This window comes from Clinocottus analis, unplaced genomic scaffold (assembly GCF_023055335.1).
Source record: "Clinocottus analis isolate CAN_PGR_092001 unplaced genomic scaffold, fCliAna1.0.p SCAF_59, whole genome shotgun sequence".
Classification (NCBI taxonomy): Eukaryota; Metazoa; Chordata; class Actinopteri; order Perciformes; family Cottidae; genus Clinocottus; species Clinocottus analis.
This window is the reverse complement of record NW_027176217.1, coordinates 180,524-204,000: the sequence shown is the minus strand read 5'-3', so window position 1 is coordinate 204,000 and position 23,477 is coordinate 180,524. Positions and strand designations below refer to the sequence as shown.

Genomic DNA, 23,477 nt, shown 5'->3' with positions numbered 1-23,477 from the left:
TGTTGGAGCTACCTCTCTCTCTCTCTCTCTCTCTCTCAGGGTCAGTGAATGTCTCTCGACCAGTATGCCCCGCCCTCTCTCTCTCGCTCGCTCTCTGGCTCCGCCCCTTTCCTCTCCAACAGGGGCAGCTCGAGACTTTCTGGGTCCTGGGCTCAGTTATAGTGCCCCCTCTCACAGTATTATAATCATATAATGATTTAAAAAATTTTTAAAAAATGCATAATATAACAATAATACATCATATAATTATAAATAATAATAAATATAATTATTAATAATATATTAAATAATATAATGTGTTTGTTCTGTACATTTCATACAGAACATGTAGATCAAAGTGCTGTACATTAAAAAATAATTAACCTTTTACTGATAAAGAACTAAAAGTTTGAGGAAGAAGGTTTATTTTCTTTACTTTTAAAAAAATGTTAACAGATGAATAAAAACTGTCAAAAATAAATAAATCAATCAATTTAAAATGGCCCAAAAAATATATAATAAATGGAAACAAATGTTGAGACATAGAAGTGTTTTAATAAATAAAATATAAGTTAAAGTTATCAAAGAAGACTGATATGTTTTTATAATAATGTATTTATAACATAAATATATTGTAGTTCATACAAGTGGATGATGATATGATTCATATAAACATGATATAGTTCAATGATATGAGACCTTCTACTTCAAAAGAGATCTTGTGTTCTGCTTTGAAGTCTTGGAGCTCCTTTGAGGAGCTTTAAAGTAGTGTTGGTTCTGGTGCCCCCTGTGGACTAAAGAGGTAGTGTTGGTTCTGGTGCCCCCTGTGGACTAAAGAGGTAGTGTTGGTTCTAGTGCCCCCTGTGGACTAAAGAGGTAGTGTTGGTTCTAGTGCCCCATGTGGACTAAAGAGGTAGTGTTGGTTCTAGTGCCCCCTGTGGACTAAAGAGGTAGTGTTGGTTCTAGTGCCCCCTGTGGACTAAAGAGGTAGTGTTGGTTCTAGTGCCCCCTGTGGACTAAAGAGGTAGTGTTGGTTCTAGTGCCCCCTGTGGACTAAAGAGGTAGTGTTGGTTCTAGTGCCCCCTGTGGACTAAAGAGGTAGTGTTGGTTCTAGTGCCCCCTGTGGACTAAAGAGGTAGTGTTGGTTCTAGTGCCCCCTGTGGACTAAAGAGGTAGTGTTGGTTCTAGTGCCCCCTGTGGACTAAAGAGGTAGTGTTGGTTCTAGTGCCCCCTGTGGACTAAAGAGGTAGTGTTTCTGAGTACCAGGGTCCCTTTAGAAAACCTCTCATTCTACTGCAGCAGGTCTGATACTCTCAGTCCTGGTTCTGGTTCTTCCATTCCCCCCCTTCCCTCCAACGGGTCCATGGTGGACTGGTTCCTGCTGGATCTGGGTCTAGTCCCATGTTTGTAATAATTTTGGCAGTAAATATTATAATTAGGACGTTGACTAGTTTACATCATGTTCTTTAACAAAGAGTTGGATGGTGGACATGGATGAGGAGGAAACATCTCCATGAAGACTCTTCCTCCATCAGAATGAACCCTGGATGAACTCAAAGCCTCTCTCTCTGACCAGCACCGCCCTCTGGCGGCCAACAGGCGCTACTGCGCCCTGCAGCCCAGCAGGAGAGATGAGTAGTCCTAAATAAATGATTTCTGCCCAGCAACAGTCACACAGAGATGTCTATAAAAACATCTTCAGTGCCAGAGAGCCGGAGAGGAACAAGAAGAAGCTTTCTGTTTCCTCCAGGAGTCGAGTTTTTACATCTGTGCTCATCTCTCTTTTATGTTGTCACTTTGTATCTTTAATAAAGACAAAGTAATTCTTCATAAAGACACAAAGTGATTTATAAAGATTCTTTATAAATCACTTTGTGTCTTTATGAAGAATTACTTTGCATCTATGAAAAATTACTTTGTCTCTGTATCTTTATGAAGAATTATTTTAGTCATTTGTGTATCTCTGTAGGTGTTGTTTCTCTTTGAAGTCTTATTTTATATCTTTGTAGTCGCATCGTGTCTCTTTGTAGTCGCATCGTGTCTCTTTGTAGTCGCATCGTGTCTCTGTAGTCGTATCGTGTCTCTTTGTAGTCGTATCGTGTCTCTGTAGTCGTATCGTGTCTCTGTAGTCGTATCGTGTCTCTGTAGTCGTATCGTGTCTCTGTAGTCGTATCGTGTCTGTATCGTGTCTCTGTAGTCGTATCGTGTCTCTGTAGTCGTATCGTGTCTGTATCGTGTCTCTGTAGTCGTATCGTGTCTCTTGGTTATTGCTACAGAAAACTCAAACAGGGCAGAATATGATTTTTACTTTATTTGCAATAAAAAATAGGTATAAGATCTCCCTTTACAAATATAGCAGGGAAACGCAGCAGGTTGTGAACCCAGTGGCTGCAGAGGAGCCACACACACACACACATGTGGAAGGACAGATTCACACGGAGACGGCGAGTTCCAACGCAACGCCGGCCCACGGGTCACATGACCACAACGCACAGCCAACGCCACCTAAAAGCACAACAAGGTTCTGTTGACGTTCACAATCAGTGTTTCTCACCAAAACAAATCAGGAGAAGAAAAGAAACATTTGGAAAGCTGAACCGTCGCCCCCTGGTGGACGGGAGAGAGAATGCAGCTGTGGCTTCACGCTCCGGACCTGGAGGTCGTCTTCTGCCGCTACAAGTCCACACAACATGTCCGTATCGTCCTGTACGTTCGGTCATGTTTGTGCCACGTTTAACCCGTTTCCTTCACATTTCGTTGTTTTTAAACCACTTGTAGCTCTGTGGCCAACATGTTTCACGAGACAAAGGTTTTTAAACACGTTCAGTGTTCTGGAGAGAAACACGGAATACAAACAGAAGGAGTCGCATGACAGCGCGCATGTAAACGTATCCGAGAGAGAGAGAGACAGAGAGAGAGAGAGAGAAGAGAAAGAGATGCTCCTTAAATAAAACACTTAAAAAGGCCTCAGAGTTACATTGATATACAGGTGAACCCCTCCGACGTCAGACTTCACCACACGCATGGGGGGGGAGAGAGAGAGAGAGAGAGAGAGAGAGAGAGAGAGAGAGAGAGAGAGAGAGAGAGAGAGAGAGAGAGAGAGAGAGAGAGAGAGAGAGAGAGAGAGAGAGAGAGAGAGAGAGAGAGAGAGAACAGAAAGGAGAGAATACACAATCAGCCCTCTAACTGCGTCCCAGAGATATGCTACGACAGGACGACGCTCCACATCAACTGAATCTCTCAGACGCAACCGCACTTTAATCTCACGAGAGCGAGGAGGAGCACGCCGTCAGACGGTCTGAGGTACACGCCCACAGTAGAAAAAGCTCCAGGTGTCTGCACAAGAAGAAGAAGAAGAAAAAGAAGAAAAAGAAGAAGAAGAAGAAGAAGAAGAAGAAGAAGGGTACATTCACTGTGGCGTGTTTGGTCGTCATGCCGCACGTTTTTGCTTCTTATTTCAGTTTTTCTTTCCTTTGACTGCACAAACGGTGAAAGAAAAAAACTTCAGTTTCAGCGAAGAAGAAGAAGAAGAAATACTGCTCAGTATAAGTCGGAACAAGGATGGGTTTCACAACAGAATCTGGTCCAAAGTCCTCGATGGAAGCGACGCGGCCGCCAGAGAGATGCGTCGTGGGTAAGATCCTCCAGCGAGAAGCTCGCGAGTCCAACGAGTGTCCACGCGGGTGAACGAGTCAGTCGCTGTGATGTGCTGGACTTCATGGAAGCCAGAGCAGGCCGGGTCCGGCCGGGGTAGGGGGGGCGTGATCACCGCGGCCTCTTCCTCGTGACGAAGATGAGGACCCGGCGGATGGCGATGAGCCGGTCCTTGAGGGAGGTCATGGCCAGGATGGTGAGCTGGGCTCGGTTCTCCAGCGGCAGGACGGCGAGCAGCCACCAGCACCAGGCCGGGCCGCTGGGACTGGCCTGCAGGGGGCGAGAGAGAGAGAGAGAGAGAGGGCGGGGGGTTATTCTGCACTCAGCGACATGCACGCCGTGTTACTGGAGGGAGTTTCATCATGGCGGCATCAGTTGTGTTTATTGGGAGCTGAGATCTCTTAACTAGACATCACCTGGAGGAACAAGATGCTTCACTGCAGCTGTGTGACCCCAAAATAAACGAGTCAGCTGCGATTAAATTCTAATAAACGTATAAAAAATAAAGATGCTGAAATAAAAACATAATAATACTGATTAGTAAAAAGTATGAACGTTTTCTCCTGAAGACGACGAGCAAACTACTTCTAAAATGAGCGTTTTCTGAATGGAGTCTGGCTCGATCTGTGCTAAGCTAAGCTAACGTTGTAGCAGCTCCATCAACGCTGTACCACGTAGTTTATACACACACATATATTTACACACCTGAGGGTCGGGGTCTTTTCCAGGAAGGTGTCCGAAGTGGCTGAGGATCTGGCTCTTCATGTTGTCCTTCAGGGAGGTGAACCAGTTGTTGGCCTGATCGTACACAGAGTTGTGCAGCTTCAGAAGCTCCATTAGCTCCTCCCCCTCCGCCTGATTGGACACAGAGGAGATTTTAAATTCAGGGCATTTCTTCTTGTTTTGGTGGTAGACGTTGTGTCGACCGTCTTGTAGCCCCGCCCCCAGCGCGCCCCCCGCTCTGCAGCAACAGGCCCACCTTCCTGTCCTCCAGGTACTCGATCTTGGCCGTGTTGTACCCGTCTCTCTGGCCGTGACTCAGCACCTTGAACCGCGACACACCGATGGTGTCGACCACCGAGCGGCCGTCAGGAAAGAACTTCACGTCTCGCACCTGAAACACAGGATGGAGATCAGAGACGTGACCACACACACACACACACACACACACACACACACACACACACACACACACACACACACACACACACACACACACACACACACACACACACACACACCTCCAGCATGCAGCCGTGGTCGGCGAACCCTTTGAGCTCGTCGGCGATGCACATGCCGAACTGCTTGGTGCCCGTCTCCATGGAGCGGCGGATCATGAGGCGGTAGCGCGGCTCGAACACGTGCAGCGGACACGTGATGGTGGGGAACGCCATGGTGCACACGAAGATGGGCACTTCCTGGTTCAGGCTGCACGAGACAAGAGGAGAGACTGTGAGAGGACGCACCACTGCTGCTGTCCTCTGGCAGGGACACGGAGTGTGTGTGTGTGTGTGTGTGTGTGTGTGTGTGTGTGTGTGAGACTAACTTGGACAGCTCCTTCATCTCCTCTTCGTGGATCTTCTTCCTCTCTGCCAGCTCGTCTCCAAGGTAACGCTGCAGCACTTCCTCCATCAGCAGGGTCTTGTTGTAGCCCCTAGTGGCCAGATACTGCAATGACAACACACACACGTATAAGTGTGTATACAGTAGATAGATAGATAATTACTTTATTGATCCCCATAAGAGTTACTCACTAGATACTTCTTATAATTTAATCCGACAACATATCCAATAATAAAATGTTTGTTTTGTGGGAAACTGAGAACAAATCTCTTCTTTAATGAATAAATAAAGTGGAATCAGAAGGTTTTATTGATGATAAAATCACCCATAAATAATATATAACAGCATACTAATACATGGCCCACTGCTTCAGGTTATTAATAAAGTTATCAGCGTTTGAATACAGTACCTCAGACAGGTTCTCCTTGCACAGCGGGCAGTTGGAGTTGTGGTCCAGGCAGCGCTCCAGACACTTCAGGCAGAAGGTGTGTCCGCAGGGCGTGGCCACCGGCTCGTAGAACAATCTGGAGAACATGTGGAACCAATGAGTCAAAAGATCACCGACAAACGGAGAACGTGTCAGTCGCTCCAGGTTCTCTCTTCTAAGTTCTCCAGTGTCGCGTGTGCACTAGAACTGTGTGTCTTTGCAGCGCTGCAGGGGTTAAATGAGACGGATACGTTCATTCAAACAATATCAGTCAAGCAGAACTCCTTCAATGTAAGTTTCATAAACCACATTTTATGTTTCATATTCCTATTTTTAGGTGAAAAGGTCATCCCCAAACTAAACAACCACCAGGGATGTTTGAATACTTTTACAATAAAACAGTATAATGTGTTCATATGTGTAAATATCTGTCTACGTTACTGGTTATGCAACATCTGCCATAACATTTAGGTGTGAGCGTGATGTTTGAGGGACACGCTGAGTCATCACCTCATGCAGAGGGAACACTCCATGTCTCCGCTGTCCAGCAGCTCGGCAGGAAACGTGCGTCCTTTAAACGCAGAGGACGTCTGAGCGCTGCTCTCCACGTCTGCAACACAGCGACGACAGAAGACTTAACGTGGAACCCAATGATTTATGATTTAACTATAACATGTAAATATTACAGGAAGCCCAGGGGTCAGGATGAAGTCGTGTTGAGGACGAGCCCTCGTGGTCCTACCGGGTCGGAGCAGTTTGGAGGGAGGGGTGAAGAAGCCCGAGGGGTCGTCCCCGCTGTGTTTCCTCTTCAGGCCACCGGGGGGCGCCGGCAGAGCGGCCAGGACGCCGGCCAGGCTCTTGGTGCCGCACTCGCCCGCAGAGAGGTCCAAGTTACAGGGAGACGCTGAGGAGAGTCTGGAGGAGGAGGAGGACGACGAAGAGGACGACGAGGACAAGTCCAGCAGGGGGGTTTTGGTCACACTGAACTCTGACCCCTAAACAGACAGAGAGTGTTACAGTGAGCGTCTGTGTGTGTGCGTGTCTCTGTGCATGTGTGTGTCTCTTTGTGTGTGTATTAACCTGTGTGAGCGGCCTCAAGGTCCTCAGCAGCGTGGGGGTCTTGATGAGGCGGGAGGCTCCGCCCCCCTGCAGCGGGTGCAGCGGCATGTCCTGGTTCTCAAAGACGGAGGAGAAGACCTCGCTGAGGACCTGCAGGAGAAAACACGCCAACGACAACACGTCAACAACAACAACACAACATATCTCCTCCTCGTCCTGCGGCCAAGAGATGAAGAAGAACTTCACCTTCTGCGCCTGCAGCTTGACTTTGGTCCAGTCCGGCTTCAGCGCCACACACATCAGGTACTCCTGCAGAGCCTCGTCATGTTGGCCCGCCTCGCTCAGCGCCGAGGCTTTCAGACAGCGAGCCTGCAGCAGACGACACGAGGGTCAGACACATTGAGAGCAACGGACGTTGTGGTGCTTGTGAACACAACGTTGTGGTGCAAAATGAGCAACAGAAGAACATAGTATCTTGGTTTCCTCACCTTGGTCCACAGAGGTCTCATCCTGCAGCAGCTGCTGCCGTCCTGCACGGCCTGACCGAAGCTCCTCATCTCCATGTGCAGCTCAGCCCGCTGACACAGCAGCCTGCCTGAGGAGGGCGCTGTAGACCACACACACACACACGCACACACACACACACACACACACACACACAGGTCAGTAGGTAGACCTCAAGGGGACTGACTGGTTTTCTAGGTCCATCAGAAGTAGAGCAGCGACGTAACAAGAAGCTGGAGACTTATTGATGTGAGCATGCGACGTAGCTTATGGAGGGTTATCAGACAATTACCTGTGTAAATAAATATAAATACATGATCTTATTATACAACAGGCACTCCACGGTCAAGTGTGTGTGCCGCAATAATAAACGGCAACTTTTAACAGCCGTTACTGACGGTCAAGACCAAGAGGATGAGAGCATTGTTACAATACAGGATTAGTTAGACAGGAATGTGTGTACAATTGTATGTGTTAACACACATTTGTAGGGAAAAAATATTCAAAAAAAAAAAAGGTGCACGAGGCTGCATAGAAAGCTCTGCAGATTTAGGTGAGGTCATGTCTTCTGATTCTTCTGATGGAGGTGTTTAAAAGACCAGCTGACCGCACCACTCTGTTTCTACACTTTCCTTCCTGGTGAGTTATCCACTAAATACTTCATTTGTGGAACTTTGGATTGTAAGTTATTTGAGAAACACTTCCTCCAAAAAGCTAGCCTCTCGTCTGAACCGAAGGTGCAGAAGCTGAGACGCCATAAAACGAACAACACAATATCTATACGCCCCTAAAATATAACAACAAAGATGAGGAGCATCTGTCCTAGAGAATAGCTGCTTCCATCACTGCAGTCTGGATGCGTTCTGTCCCTGTTTGTTGTTTCAGTAGAGATATTCCATAAGTGGCGAGCCGGCCGGTCCATTTCCAGGTTCCCAGCCCGCTCCAGGAAACAAGCTAAAACAGGTTTGATCTCATGAGAACCGGCTGAACCAGCAGTTGCCCGTGCAGGTGGGAGGGGGAGCCGGGTTTGTTTTCAAAAACAGTCATGGGTTTGTTGCTCAGGACCGTGTGCGGACGGCTAGCAGCGAGCGACCTGAGACGACCTCCACCTGTCACTCAAAGAGGCCCTCAGTAAACATTGTAAACATGAGTTCATGTCTCAATCTCTAGTTTCAAGTCTTCTTCAATACAGCATGATGTTCATTTAGTACATTATGCTCATTTAGAGTCAAACAGACCATAAAGCAGGGGATGCTTTAGGGGCGGGGCTACAAGGTGATTGACAGGGCGACACCAGAGACGTATCCAGTGTTGTTACGTCATTGCTCCTCAGTCCTTATATGGTCACTTCCTGTGCACTGGTTGCAAAACAACAACAACAACAACAACATTGCGGCAGCCGTAATCGAGGCTTCAGAGCATCACTCCACAACCAAGGAGGACGTTACACTTCTACTTGTTTGTTTTCCCCACAACCAGCTGAGCTCAAACTAGAGCTCAACAAAAATAAACCTAAACTGCGCAATGTACATTTATGTTATTATGTCTGCATATATAATATTTATATTGTGTTGATTTATATTGTTTTTTATTGACCCTGCCTTGTGTGCGCTTTACTGCGTTTGCTGCTGTAATCCTGCAAATGTTCTCACTGCGGGACGAATAAAGGAATATCTGATCACATCCTTTGTGCCTAAAAGGCAGCGGTCGGATGAAAAGCTGGATTTTTGCTGACATAGCGAGCCCGTCGCTCTCATCCTGCATCACCCTACCAGGCCTCCTGCTGCAAATGTTGGGAAAACACTGACTGCCAGTGTTGAAGCTGTGAAGACTCAAAATCGCCCAGAATCCTTCTCAAAACAGACGGCATGAATCAATATTTATCTAGGAATAATTATCATGAACTGTGCCATTTGAAACGCTCAAAATGAGAGACTGGAATGTATTTCTGTGAATGTGAACACCTCCGCTCCCGGTTTCACCCTTTAAGCTATCCCACAGGAAATGAGTTTTTACTGATATGAAGGCCAGAAGAGGAAACAAAAAGGTTGTTTTAACTTCCTGTGAGGATTCAAACTACACAACGTGAGATTCTCCCCCTTCCTCCCTCCACGCTGCCAAATGAGCAATCTGTAGGTTCGTCTTTTCACTGTTATCCAACACACCACAAAGCTGCTTATGAAACACATACAGCAAGGGGAGGAGTTTAGGCTCAAGGAATGGATGCATGATGTAAGCATGTAAATGCCAGGTCTGGAGCTGAACTCCTGGGGACCCGAATACTAATGCATGATGCAAGCATAGGAATGCCACGTTTTGGGGGATTAAAGGGAAACAAAAACTAAATCCCAGAGACCTACATCTCTGCGCTCCTGGCTGCTCTATGCTAATACCTCGGCTCTGCAGGGCAACAGAAACAGGGTGTGAGTGTGCCATTGCAGGAGCAGGAGATCAGTATGTGTGCCTCTTAGGTAACAGAGTCCGGTGCGTCATCAAATCTCTGACCTCGGGAGAGGGGCGCCCCCTGCAGGCGCCACACGGGAACTACACTGAAAACTAGGTCACCTGTGCAATACATACTTTGTTTGGAATGAAAACAAAATAAAGTAATAGTTTTAGGGGTGCATGTTGCATACTCGAGGTTGTGTGTTCGTCTTACCCAGATCAACGGCGGCGTTGTACTTCTCCAAGGCCTCCGGGAGGTTGCGGTTCTTCCACAGCACCTCCCCTTCGATCCAGAACCTCCTGGATCTGCTCTCAGTGGCGAAGAGTTTGTCCAGCAGGCCGCTGAGAACCACGTCCAGCCGGCGGCCGTTGGGCAGGCCGTCCTTTACGCACAGCGCCTGCTGGCAGTGCGCGCACTCCCTCACGGAGTCGTCCTCCAGGCACCGCTTGCAGAAAGTGTGTCCGCACTCCACGGTGGTGGGCTCGTGGAGGAGACACCTGCACAGGCGACAGGAGAACAGGTCCAACGCATCGTCCTCTGCGCAGTCCCCGTCACTGCTCGGCGGCCCGGGGGGGATGCCCAGCTCCTTCTCGCGCAGAGTCCGGGCGATGGTGTCCACCAACACCGGCAGCTCCTCCGGCCGCAGCTTGCCCAGGCTGGCCGCCGCGCAGTACGAGTCCAGGGCCTCGGAGATCCGCCCGGCGCGGGTCAGGGAGTCGGCCTTCCTCAGACACAAGCCCCTGTCCGGCTGCTGGAGGTCCGCCAGCTGGGAGCGGTAGATCTCCGCGGCCAGGTTGAAGTCCCCGGCCCGGGTGGCCTCCTCTGCCACCTCCAGCATTTCGGGGCAGATCCCCGCGGCTCCGGGGTTGGAGAGCTGGTGGAGGAGCAGCTCGCCCCGGTGAGACCTCCCTACGGTCTCCATGTCGTTAAAGGGAAAGGGGGTGAGGGGGTCTAGATTCTTAACAGAAGCTCACTGGACGTCCTCGTCTCTCACGTAGGTAACTCCGAGTCACACGACCCGAACCCCGGTAAAATAACCCGTGTTTGTGACATTGTTCCGTTTCGAAGTCCCACACAACCACCACACTCCTCCTGCCTCTCGTCTGCCGTCACCGGCACAGATGACGTCTATCCGCTATAAACCTGACAGACAATATCTCAGTATTAATACAACACAAATATATTCTGCAGCACGTTTCCGGTCCCGTTGAGGGGAAAAAGTCCCCCCGCGCTCACTACCGCGAAATAAGCTTAATTTCCAGGTGAGACGTTTTTGTCGGTCGGAGACCCCGTAGCGAGCTGACGTTAACTGACGGGTTACCTAAGGGTTATCTGAGGATAACCGAGCTGACGCCACTCGTAGGAATCCACAGACGATGTCCTTCCTCTCTACCAACATATAATAAAAACAACAGCCGGGTATTATACTGAATCCCTTCGCGGAGTCTCCTTCTTCAACACCGAGAACCGCCCGGTGAAAATAAAATAAAACCAGTCGCTGGAGGTCTCCATCTTGTTTCTCGCCAGTTGGCTTTTCCAACCCGCTTCCTCGTCCTCCTCCTCCTGCTGCTTCTGCTGGGGCTTTCGCGCTCCCATTCGCTGAAGCGAGCGCGAGGGGCCGTCACGTGACGCGCGAGGCGGGCTCCCATTGGTTAACGTTAACGGGCTCGCGCTTAGGTAACGCCCCAGATATTGTATAACGTCAGCAAAAGGCAACAAGTGGACTTTCTCTCTCTGCTTCAGACGAACAACATCACAATTACTAATATTGTTGTTTAATAAGGAGAACCCGCGCATTACATCACAGTTAAAGACCTATAAAATACAACATATGAAAATAACAAGGTGTTTAATTTTCACTGCTGCTGCTTTGACCCTACCGTGGGTTTGATTCGTTGTTTTTTACGTAATGCATTTATATAAGCAGTGTTTTTTTTTTTTTAAGTCTGTTGTTAGAATATTAAATACACATTCCATTTATACATTAAATACTAAACTATTCATATTGCAGGCAGAATACATACAAAAAACAACAAGTAGCCCGGTTTCAAAGTTGTCAAATACTGTTGCTGTGACCCAATTCAGGGCCCGGGGCCACGTGTTGGGTCTTCATGTAACAGCATGGCCCGGCTGAGAGGACATACTTTAATATAACAACACAATGCTGTCTCTATTCTTTACTTAGAGAGAGGAGGAGGAGTAAGATCAACACACATAACAGAGTTTACAAAGCGCTCTGACGGAAAGCTCAACAGTGAGGTGAACACCAATAACACAAGACAATAGATTAAAACAATAAAAACAATCGATACCGAACACATCAAGTAAAATAATCATTATTCGTCTCCTGGTGCAATATCCACTACGTTTAAGTGTGTTCAAGAACTTTTATAAACATTTTGTATTACATCTGTATATATAATATTCTTTATACTGCTAATTTTGAATTTTGTTTTATTGTGGTTCTGCCTTTTATTTATATTACTTGATTTTTTAAATCTTATTTACTTGTGAGCAGTGCTGTTGTAATCCTGTAATTTCCCCACTGAGGGACAAATAAAGGATTATTTTATTTTATCTTTATATAAAGCGCTAAAAGCTGAAATATAACAGAACGTTCCACCGTGAGGTCCAAGAAGAGCAGAATAGAGTCAAGTAGAATTTAAATGCTGATGAAACAGGACAACAGATGGAACAATAAAAACAATCGATGCGATGAGATTAAAACCAATTAATTTAAACAAATAAGATAGTGGAGACCCTAAAATAGATTAACAAGCGGTTTGGATAATGGAATAACAATAATAATAATAATAATAGTATTTGTATAGCGCCTTTGAAAACAGAGTTTACAACTTAAATACAAACAATAATAATAAAGCCTAAATAATGATAATAATATTTTTTTAATGATATAGTACCTTTAAAAACAGAGATTACAATTGAAATACAAATAATATATTTTATATAAAGGCTAAATAATGATAATAATAATAACTTCAAGGATACAGCACCTTTAAAACCAGAGATATCAAACAGGAAAAGCCAAGTCACAGCTATGAAGCTGCACGGTGCGTCCCACAGGAGCACGTTGTGTGTTTTAACTGAATTCACAGTATTTACTAGATGTCGTGTAGATTACAGAACTGGGGCACAGAACCGAACACGAGTCCTCGCTGAAGACAAAGTGGTCCCAACTTCACGAGCGAGGACAATCAAATCAAAAGCAAGTCATCAAATCACGTATCACATCTTCAGGAACAGCTGCGATCACGACCCCCGGCCCTCTGAGGCTGCTTTCACAGCGCCTCTATTGAGGTCAACACACACGCCGGTCATCAACAGCACGTCGTCTCATAACCAGAGAGCTCTTTCAGCACCCGGGTTCTGACACACCGTTTCATAATTGCCAATTTAAAAAAATAAAAAATGCTCCACGTCATTTCATGGATCTGTAAAACGTCCCTCCTGGTGATTTACATAATTGAAAGACGTATAAATGTTGCATGAGCCTCTGAAGTATCAACAAGCCCTGCAGGAGAGTGCGTGTGTGTGTGTGTGTGTGTGTGTGTGTGTGTGTGTGTGTGTGTGTGTGTGTGTGTGTGTGTGTGTATGTGTATGTGTATGTGTGAGAGAAAGAGAGAGAGAGAAATGAATGTCCTGATAAAGCATCATGTAATGATACAGCCTGGCAGCTTACGCCATGTTCACACCTACACTGTAAGACCTTGTGCAACAGCAGCAGCATTATGGAGGAAACAACCTGCACTATAACACCTTGTGCAACAGCAGCAGTGTTATGCAGTGAACAACCTGCACTATAACACCTTGTGCAACAGCAGCAGTGTTATGCAGTGAACAACCTGCACTATAACACCTTGTGCAACAGCAGCAGTGTTATGCAGTGAACAACCTGCACTATAACACCTTATGCAACAGCAGCATCGTTATGCAGAGACAACCTGCACTATACTTCATTGTGCAACAGCAGCATCGTTATGCAGACACAACCTGCACTATAACACCTTGTGCAACAGCAGCAGCGTTATGCAGAGACAACCTGCACTATAACACCTTGTGCAACAGCAGCATCGTTATGCAGACACAACCTGCACTATAACACCTTGTGCAACAGCAGCAGCGTTATGCAGAGACAACCTGCACTATAACACCTTGTGCAACAGCAGCAGCGTTATGCAGTGAACAACCTGCACTATAACACCTTGTGCAACAGCAGCATCGTTATGCAGACACAACCTGCACTATAACACCTTGTGCAACAGCAGCAGCGTTATGCAGTGAACAGCCTTATGAAACACGGCTGACTGACCCACATTTCCAACGTTTATTCTTTGAGTTTCTTTAAATCTCCACACAGATTTAGTTTGTATTCTAAATAGATGTGCGGGACCAATCAGAGAAATGAGTCAGAACACGAGGAGACGATAAAGAATCATTTTCCTTTCATCATGCAGCCACAGAAAGAGGAAGTTACACCTCCATGATGTTTATTTAATTACACATCAGCTTTTAAGAAATGAACCAGACAGATGTGACGGAAGCTGCTTGTCTTCATTATGTGAAACATCAACTTCTTTAGCACAGAGAAGACAAACACATGTCGCCTTCATCCATGATCATATTTCTTAAATTTCTGAAACTTCCTAAATGTAAAGCCTTCAATAGCATATAAGTCTATTTTACGTATTTCAAACACAATTTAACCATAAATTGTAACACAAACCATAACTTGAGAGGACTTGAAAGAGACTCAAGAGAGTTTCCTAAGTGCAAGAAAATGTACATTTTCATATCGCTAGCTTGATGCTACACATGATTAGCGTACCTTTCTGGAAAGCTTACGACCTCCAGAATCCGCCAATATCTGCGAGATATCAACCTCACTGCCTTTTCCATGACAAATAACTGAAAGATTCATTAGTTTTGGAGGAAAAAGTATTCCACACGGCCTCGCTTGGCCTGTACTTTAGCGCAGGCTTCCGCCGAGGCCTTGTGCTGTGGAACGAGAGGCGTTCAAGGTCCAGGAAGAAAGTTAGGAGAGCATTTTAGCTCTCAATAGATCTTTAACGGTACGGCTCACAAAATGAATTACAAACAATATTTAACTTCACTTCATCAAAGCAGGAATACTGTTAACATGTAGTGATGAGTTATAGTAGAAAAAAATGATGATTTGCATAATCAAAAAGAGGAAATACATCCCGGGAGTTTCTTTTATCATCAACTAATAAACCAGTTACTCATATTCTGCTCTATAAACCTCTTTAGTGTTCTCTGTATATTCAATCTTTTAAATTCTTTTGTTTTATTCTGTAAAAATATTTTTCCTTTAAATTAAAAATTTGATTATATATATATATATATATATATATATATATATATATATATTTATATATATATATATATATATATATATATATATATATATATATAATAAAATGTACTTCATTTATGTGTCATTATGTTCTATTAGTAAACTCCCCATTATTGTTGCTTTTTATCATTCTTTTCTTTATTCCTCTTTCTACTTCCACCTTTATTTTCTTATTATTTTACAGATTTACATTCATAAATGCCTGAAGGCAACACGTCGTGTTCTGAGCTCTAATCCAGACGCCACTTGAGCTGCTCCGTAATCCTGGAGATTACGGAGCAGCATCATGGACATGATACGGAGTATCACTTCGACACACACACACACACACACACACACACACACACACACACACACACACACACACACACACACACACACACACACACACACACACACACACACACACACACACACACACACACACACACACACACACACACAGACAGACAGACTCTTTTTGGTCAGAGTGATACCTCACCTCCTCCGTACAGACTCTTTGTTCTTCTTCCTCTAAACGCAGACGTTATGAAATGAGACTTCATTTCATATTTTTTTTTCCATTTCAAAATGTTAAAAGGTGTCGAGTGATGTACCTTTCATCTGGTTTCCTTCAGTCTTTCCTTCCGTCCACCGAGAATTCCCAGAGGTGTGCGTGTAGCAGGTGTAGAGTCTTTTGGACTATTTAGAGTCAAATATGGTTTAGGGCGGGGCTACAGGGTGATTGACAGGTGTCGACCCGGTTATAGAACCCAGTTATGAAACTGTGACGTTTAATGTTACACAGCAGGAACGGTTGTGTAAGTGAAACTCCTTACACCATCCTTCAGGATGCTCTGATAGCATGCAGCACACACACACACACACACACACACACACACGCGCACGCGTATGCACGCACACACGCACTGTCCTCATTCAGGGTCAGTTGAACAACACGTTGATGTTTCCTGTTGTTTACGCGTCATTTAACTTGAGAGCTTTTCATCTTTTCTCATAAAACTCAAAGTGTTTCTTCTCTTTTATTATATTTGTTATTTATTGTATTCTTATTTAAATTTGTTTTAAGTTATATTTCTTTAGATATTCATACATTTGCTCTATGGTTCCTTCTTCATCATGTTCTAGTTGAGTAGAACATCTCATGGTTCCTCAGTAGAACATCTCAGTAGAACATCTCATGGTTCTTCAGTAGAACATCTCATGGTTGTTCAGTAGAACATCTAATGGTTCCTCAGTAGAACATCTCATGGTTCTTCAGTAGAACATCTCATGCATCTCATGGTTCTTCAGTAGAACATCTCATGGTTCCTCAGTAGAACATCTCATGCAGCTTGCAGGTCAACCACTAGATGGCGCTGTGACTTCAGATCTTCTTCTTTGACTCTCAGAGTTTCTTCAATCTTCTTGTTTTGTTTAATTATCATTAATGTTTAAAGTTGTATTTCCTCAGTTATGATTAATTAATATAACATGAACATAATAACATGTTTAAAATGTGGACATATAAAACAAATAAACACATAAACGCAAGAGAGAAAAATAAAGAGACACTAATAAATAAAATACACTATTTAGTAAAACATATAAATCACAGATTTGTTTTAATTCATTTTATTATTATGACACTATTAGTATGAATCCATATGTTTAAAGCACTAAATACGTCTTTTACAATTGAGCAAAACACGTCTTCTACCAATAACTCAACTCTCTTTTTATTGACTTCTTTCATGATAAATCAGGTTTATTAAACATAATAATACATGTTTATTAACATGATAATACAGGATTATGAAGATAACCACGCGGCTGCTGGTGCCCTGCAGCTCTGATGCAGCTCTCTCAGGGGGTTGTCAGTAATTGGTTCGTAAAGAGAGACTTTGTTCTGATCTGTCATGAGTCACACGCTGAACACAGCTCCCTGAACGCATCACCCTGAACGCATCTCCCTGAACGCATCACCCTGAACGCAGCTCCCTGAACGCAGCTCCCTGAACGAATCATCCTGAACGCAGCTCCCTGAATGCATCACCCTGAACGCATCACTCTGAACGCAGCTCCCTGAACGCAGCTCCCTGAACGCATCACTCTGAACGCAGCTCCCTAAACGCATCACTCTGAACGCAGCTCCCTGAACGCATCATCCTGAACGCATCATCCTGAACGAATCACCCTGAACGCAGCTCCCTGAACGCATCACCCTGAACGCAGCTCCCTGAATGCATCACCCTGAACACATCACCCTGAACGCATCACCCTGAACACAGCTCCCTAAACACAGCTCCCTGAACGCATCACCCTGAACGCAGCTCCCTGAACGCATCACCCTGAACGCATCACCCTGAACGCATCACCCTGAACGCAGCTCCCTAAACACAGCTCCCTGAACGCATCACCCTGAACGCATCACCCTGAACGCAGCTCCCTAAACACAGCTCCCTGAACGCATCACCCTGAACGCATCACCCTGAACACAGCTCCCAAAACACAGCTCCCTGAACGCATCACCCTGAACGCAGCTCCCTGAACGCATCACCCTGAACGCAGCTCCCTGAACGCATCACCCTGAAGGGAACTTGAGGAGCCTTCAGCAGCGCGTGCAGCGTGTCACTAATCAACGCCGCCTGTCAGTATCTTGTCAGCGCTCGCTCCACGGTGATGTCATCGCCTCTGACTCAGATGGGCGCCAGCTTAATGAGGCTGGATGTGACACCTGTGCTGACGGGACCTTTAAACAGGTGATGGAGGACGTTGAAGCAGAGATGAGTTAAAGCTCAAGAACACTACCCACAATGCAACTCAACAGTCTCAACCGCTCCCAGACGCCGCGGCCGTGACCATCTCCTCCAGAGCCCCAGAGCGCCTTGTGCAACGGTTCTCACACTTTAAGTCTTCACTTCTTCTTCTATTTTATCCCCTCTGGTTTTTCTTACTTTCATTTATTTAAATTTAATTCTATGTATTTTTTTATTTTTTTATTATACAATAGAATAATTGTGTAAAAAAAGTAATGAAGAAAAAGTAAATCACAACAACAAAGAGTAAAAATACAACGTTTTTAATATACTTTATGTAGTCTACATTATATAGTATATTATATATACTATTCTTACACCGGAGCCTAATGGAAACTAAGATATAAAAGTCATTTATAAGATACTGTATCTAAAGTTATGTAATAGAAATAATAGTGCACATAAAAATTAAAATATATATGAAAAACAGAGTGGTTTTCTTTGTGTTGTTGCTTTGACGAGCAGCTGTTTTACTGCAGCTGTTTTACTGCAGCTGTTTTACTGCAGCTGTTTTACTGCAGCTGTTTTACTGCAGCTGTTTTACTGCAGCTGTGCGGCGCTTCACCTGGAGGACGACGTCGTGTTTTACCCTCGACTGCAAAACAAAACATCCGTTTATTGAAAGAACAAATCATGCAGCAGGTCGGACGGAGATTTAAAGACGTTGTTGCATCAAATGTTCTTGTCAAAGAAAAACAACAAAAACACTTTTCCTCTGTGATCTGAAAGCCGTCTGTTTCAGAGAAGATGATTATGTTGTTATGTGTGGAGGGAAGTAATGAAAGAATACAGCGCTTCTTCTGCCGCTGCTTTTGGACCTTAAAGGTCATTTAAAAAGTCATTTGGGCTCGAAACGTCTCTTTTCAACGTCACAGAACAAATATCTATATTTAAGAACAACGTCAGGGACTAAAAACCCTTTTGTCCAGATCCTGCCTCCATTTCCACTTTGTCTGAAGACATATCAGGTTATTAATAAACACAAAGCACCACTGTAAACATTGTGTTTACAGTGTTCATCTCCAGAAAGACATCGTTCACGGTTAAAATGATATCTTACAAACAAGTTACTCCTGCTTCTCTGTGCGTTTTCCTACTAAATCTGCTCGTTACTCAAATGAAACTTCTGTCTTCACAGAAAACAATTATGTTAAGTTAAGACAACAACAGCATGTAGTTAAGTTAAGACAACAACATGATGTTAAGTTAAGACAACAACAGCATGTAGTTAAGTTGAGACAACAACATGATGTTAAGTTGAGACAACAACATGATGTTAAGTTGAGACAACAACATGATGTTAAGTTAAGACAACAACATGATGTTAAGTTGAGACAACAACATGATGTTAAGTTAAGACAACAACAGCATGTAGTTAAGTTGAGACAACAACATGATGTTAAGTTAAGACAACAACATGATGTTAAGTTAAGACAACAACAGCATGTAGTTAAGTTGAGACAACAACATGATGTTAAGTTGAGACAACAACATGATGTTAAGTTAAGACAACAACATGATGTTAAGTTGAGACAACAACATGATGTTAAGTTAAGACAACAACATGATGTTAAGTTGAGACAACAACATGATGTTAAGTTAAGACAACAACATGATGTTAAGTTGAGACAACAACATGATGTTAAGTTGAGACAACAACATGATGTTAAGTTAAGACAACAACATGATGTTAAGTTGAGACAACAACATGATGTTAAGTTAAGACAACAACATGATGTTAAGTTGAGACAACAACAACATGATGTTAAGTTGAGACAACAACATGATGTTAAGTTAAGACAACAACATGATGTTAAGTTGAGACAACAACATGATGTTAAGTTAAGACAACAACATGATGTTAAGTTGAGACAACAACATGATGTTAAGTTAAATTAGGTTAAATTAGGTTGAATAAAGTTAAATTAGGTTAAATTAGGGTAAATAAGGTTCAATAAGGTTCAATAAAATTCAATAAGGTTCAATAAGGTTAAATTAGGGTAAATAAGGTTAAATTAGGGTAAATAAGGTTCAATAAGGTTCAATAAGGTTCAATAAGGTTCCTCGGTGGACACCAGAAGGAACTTCTCTCTAAACATCCAGATCTTTTTGAATGGGTTGCATCCAAACAGACGGATGATTGACACATCGGCCACTGGATAAAACACCAGTCAACACATCAAATCCTGCGTGGACATAGTGAGTAGTACAGATGAGTTTCTGTTCCAGCTCACATTCAGAGTGACATCATGTGTTTGTGCAGATGGGAAACGATCAGAAAACGTCTCTTTGGCGTCGTTGTGTTCTCTCCTCGCCTCCACCTGCTGGTGCGAGGCTTCAGCAGGGCGATTACTTTGCTTCTGTTTTAATTAGCTGCTAATGCAGCAGAGACGTCTCTGTGTGGCATGAGGTGTGTGTGAAGCTCCAGTGAGACGCAGCGCTCCGGCTGTGAAACCAAGTACACGCAGTACTTCTACTCCTGCAGTAGTACTACGATTCACCAGGAAGTCCACAGTCTTCACCTCTGATACAGAAATGGAGAATTCATCAGAAGCACCGTTCACCTTCACTTAGTTTCTGTTTCCATGCTCAGGTTTTAAGTTGGAGCAGGTTATTGTTTTACTTTCTGACGTCTCTGAGATAGAAAGATGTGTGAAAACCAGAAATAGATTTGCAGAAAAAGACTCAACCGATTTCTTTACTTTGTGTTGTAAGCTGAAGACAAGAGGATTGTTTTACTTACAGCAGATCACAGCGCCTCATGTTTTATTCACTATCAGGCTTTTATTGCTTTTTCTTTCTGTTGATAAGTGTTTATGTGTTTATGAGACATTAAAGTGCCATAAAAATAATAAATCTGTCAAAGTAGAAGAAATACATTTGGAAATATAAAGAGGAATGAAAAAAAAGAAATGTTAAGAGAAATAGAGATATAGATCAAATAAAAGGACATAAAAATGGAAAAGCAAAAACTATAAATGAGTAAAAAATAAATAAGGGATACAAATAAATAAAATGTTGTTATTTTTAAAATAGACGTAATAAATGTATGCGATAAATGTATTTATATGTAGAAAATCACAAAGAAATGAACAAATACATGTGAAAATAAATGAAAGTGCTTAAACTTATTGTAAATTATTTACATTTCCACATATTTTCTATTTCTTTGGCAGATTTGTTCTCTGTCTCCTCTGTGAGCGGTGAATACGCAACATGTAATACGTAATAAACATCACTCATAATGTGTTTCACAGGTTTGACCGCGCTGAAGCGGCCCCCGCGTGGAGTTTAAAGGGTAAACACGTCAAAGTGCGGCTGGGTGGAAACCTGGAGCTGTAATTGGATCACAAATCGCGGCGGCGAGGTCGCCGTGACGCTCCCAGAGCGGCGCGGCGGCCGGAATCGACCGCGCGGGCCTGCGACCGTCTGGCTGCCCGTAAAGGTGAGCGGCGCTGAGTGATGGCGTTAATAAGAGGAAGACGTGGACGCGCTCGTTAACGCCACACTTTGATGAACGCGACGGAGGCCCAGACGGCGTCCTGCTGCCGCCCGAGACCAACGTCTGCTCAGCAGCGCTCAGCAGCGCTCAAGCTCAAGGAGGAGCAGGCAGGGAGCCGGCGGCCATCTTTACTGCTCTGTCATCAGGCTCTCCTTCACCTTCTGAACATCTCCAATATTTAAAAAAAAACATCCTGCAGATTTTAGCAAAAAAAAAAGTGATTTTCTAAACCACTCGGGGTCGTTTTCAAAGAGCTTCCAGCTACAAAGAGTTGATCTGATTTGACAAAAGTCTGAGGAGATGAAAGTGACTGAAAAGAGACACAGAGACACTGAAGCAGAAACTTTGGAGTCAAAGAAGTGGCAGAAACAAAGAGCAGCCGCTCTCTGCACCTCCTTCCATCACCACAATCATTTACATCATTACTCATAAAACATCTGAAAGAACTAAAGCATCCATTTCATTTCTACGTTCTTTGTCACACATCATAGGTTACTGATCGTATCTTTAGGGACTACTTTCAGCTGCGTATGAATCCTCACTGGGTGAGACGCATCACACTGAGCAAAGCGGCCTGCAGGATGATCCACGGCATCCTCTCAGGATGAGAGGCGAAGCGTCGAGCCTCCTGCGTCCTGCAGACGCCGACAGTCATCTGTTGCCGGTCGGAGGACAACGTTGTGTGTATTTGCACAATCATGAGCAATCAAAGCAGCAACACTTCCTCTGCACTCCGGCAGCAATCAGGGACCATCCGACGTCCCAAAGCCGCCAGAACGTCGTGCGATGAAGCAGCTGCTGCAAACCAATCAGTCAGAAGAGCCTCGCCGGACCCGACCGCAGGACCCGCCAACCAACGACGAGACCAAACCTACGCCCTTAGGAGGCATTCAAGTGCCACTTTCCTGATACATAAGTGTGTTTTAGTTCACGGGGGCAGCTGTGGAGACGTCCTGCGGTCCTGAAGGCCACCAGGAGCTGGCTCCTGCTTCAGTTTCATGTGAGTAAAGATCTCTAACCCTGCATCATGTGTCTGCTCTGCTGGTCTCTCTGTCCTCGTGTCGGCTTCCCTCTCCTCCTCCACGCCGTCACGTGACCTCCTCCTCTCATGTGACGGTGACATCATCAACACGACGCGGCCCTCCACGGGGCCGCTGGGTCCTGACCCGCTCCTGACGGGCCTCTTTGTGGTCGCGAACCTGCACACTGCCTGAGCAGTGGAGCATGATGGGAATCGGTGGGAGTCAGCAGAGGTCCCACGATACAATGTCGTCACAATACTTAAGTCCCGATACGATATTATCGCGATACATCGAGTATCGCGATACAATGCAATTTATAACCTTTTTTTTACCGCAACTTGTCCCCAAAGGGAAACTTCATTATTCTTGGACCAAAAAGTTTAGAATTGATGAAATAAAAGATCCATACTCGGCTTCTGTGTATCAATACAATATCGCCACGCAAAATATTGCGATACGCCGCGTAGGTAGGACGGTGTTGGGTCAGTTTCTTCTCTCCGGAGCGCTTCAGGGTCAACACATCAACGCTGAGACCAAACGATAAGCTAAAAGGAGGCTTCATGGTTTCACCGTGTCAGACCCACAGCTCTCTTTCTGCGTTCATGACTCAGTGACTCTCCTCACGTCACACGGCGGCGTCTCGTCTCGAGGACGCTGGAGAACATGGAAATGTGTTGTTCCCTCTCAGTGTGACACTAGAAGAAAACCCATTCCACGTTTCTAGACTATTACAGAGAATAATACCAGTCGGTTTGCAAATACATCGTGCAAGCTTCACCCTCACTGACAGGACCTCAGATTGACTTTCTGGAAGAAATTGTACTGAATCTTGTTGTTGTTGTGAGTTTGTCCTCGTGCTTTAACGCACTGATTGTGAGTCTCTCAGGACAAAAGCCTCAGCTGAAAGCCGACGCGACCGAGTGGACGTTGTAGTTCTGAAGCACGCACACATACAAAGTGTATACTTTATACTTTGTGTATCTTCTCCCTGAAGACCGATGGACTCCATGGTGCTGCTGAGGAGCTGCTTGTGGTCTGTCATGTAAATAAACACAACTCACGTGTAGAAAACAAGATGAACTGAGAACAAACACACACTACATGACACACACTGTGTGTTCCATAGTT

The 23,477-nt window shown here is 44.7% G+C and overlaps 1 protein-coding gene across 2 annotated transcripts; it reads right to left on the bottom strand.

Annotated features, from left to right (window-relative positions):
* Positions 1-2,275: 2,275 nt before the first annotated feature.
* Positions 2,276-14,622, bottom strand: lonrf2 (LON peptidase N-terminal domain and ring finger 2). 2 transcript variants are annotated; one of them, XM_068602094.1, is made up of 13 exons: positions 14,479-14,622; positions 9,846-10,775; positions 7,171-7,289; positions 6,929-7,051; positions 6,704-6,832; positions 6,366-6,618; positions 6,134-6,233; positions 5,606-5,720; positions 5,180-5,301; positions 4,875-5,061; positions 4,613-4,747; positions 4,339-4,488; positions 2,276-3,903 (listed from the first exon to the last, which is right to left on the bottom strand). In XM_068602094.1, the coding sequence occupies exons 2-13, from the start codon at positions 10,552-10,554 to the stop codon at positions 3,745-3,747; spliced, it is 2,301 nt and encodes a 766-aa protein (XP_068458195.1). In that variant the 5' UTR covers positions 10,555-10,775; positions 14,479-14,622; the 3' UTR covers positions 2,276-3,744. The 2 variants fall into 2 exon arrangements, with proteins under 2 accessions (XP_068458195.1, XP_068458194.1); XM_068602093.1 differs by lacking the exon at positions 14,479-14,622 and having other exon boundaries at positions 9,846-12,288.
* Between the last annotated feature and the right edge of the window lie 8,855 nt (positions 14,623-23,477).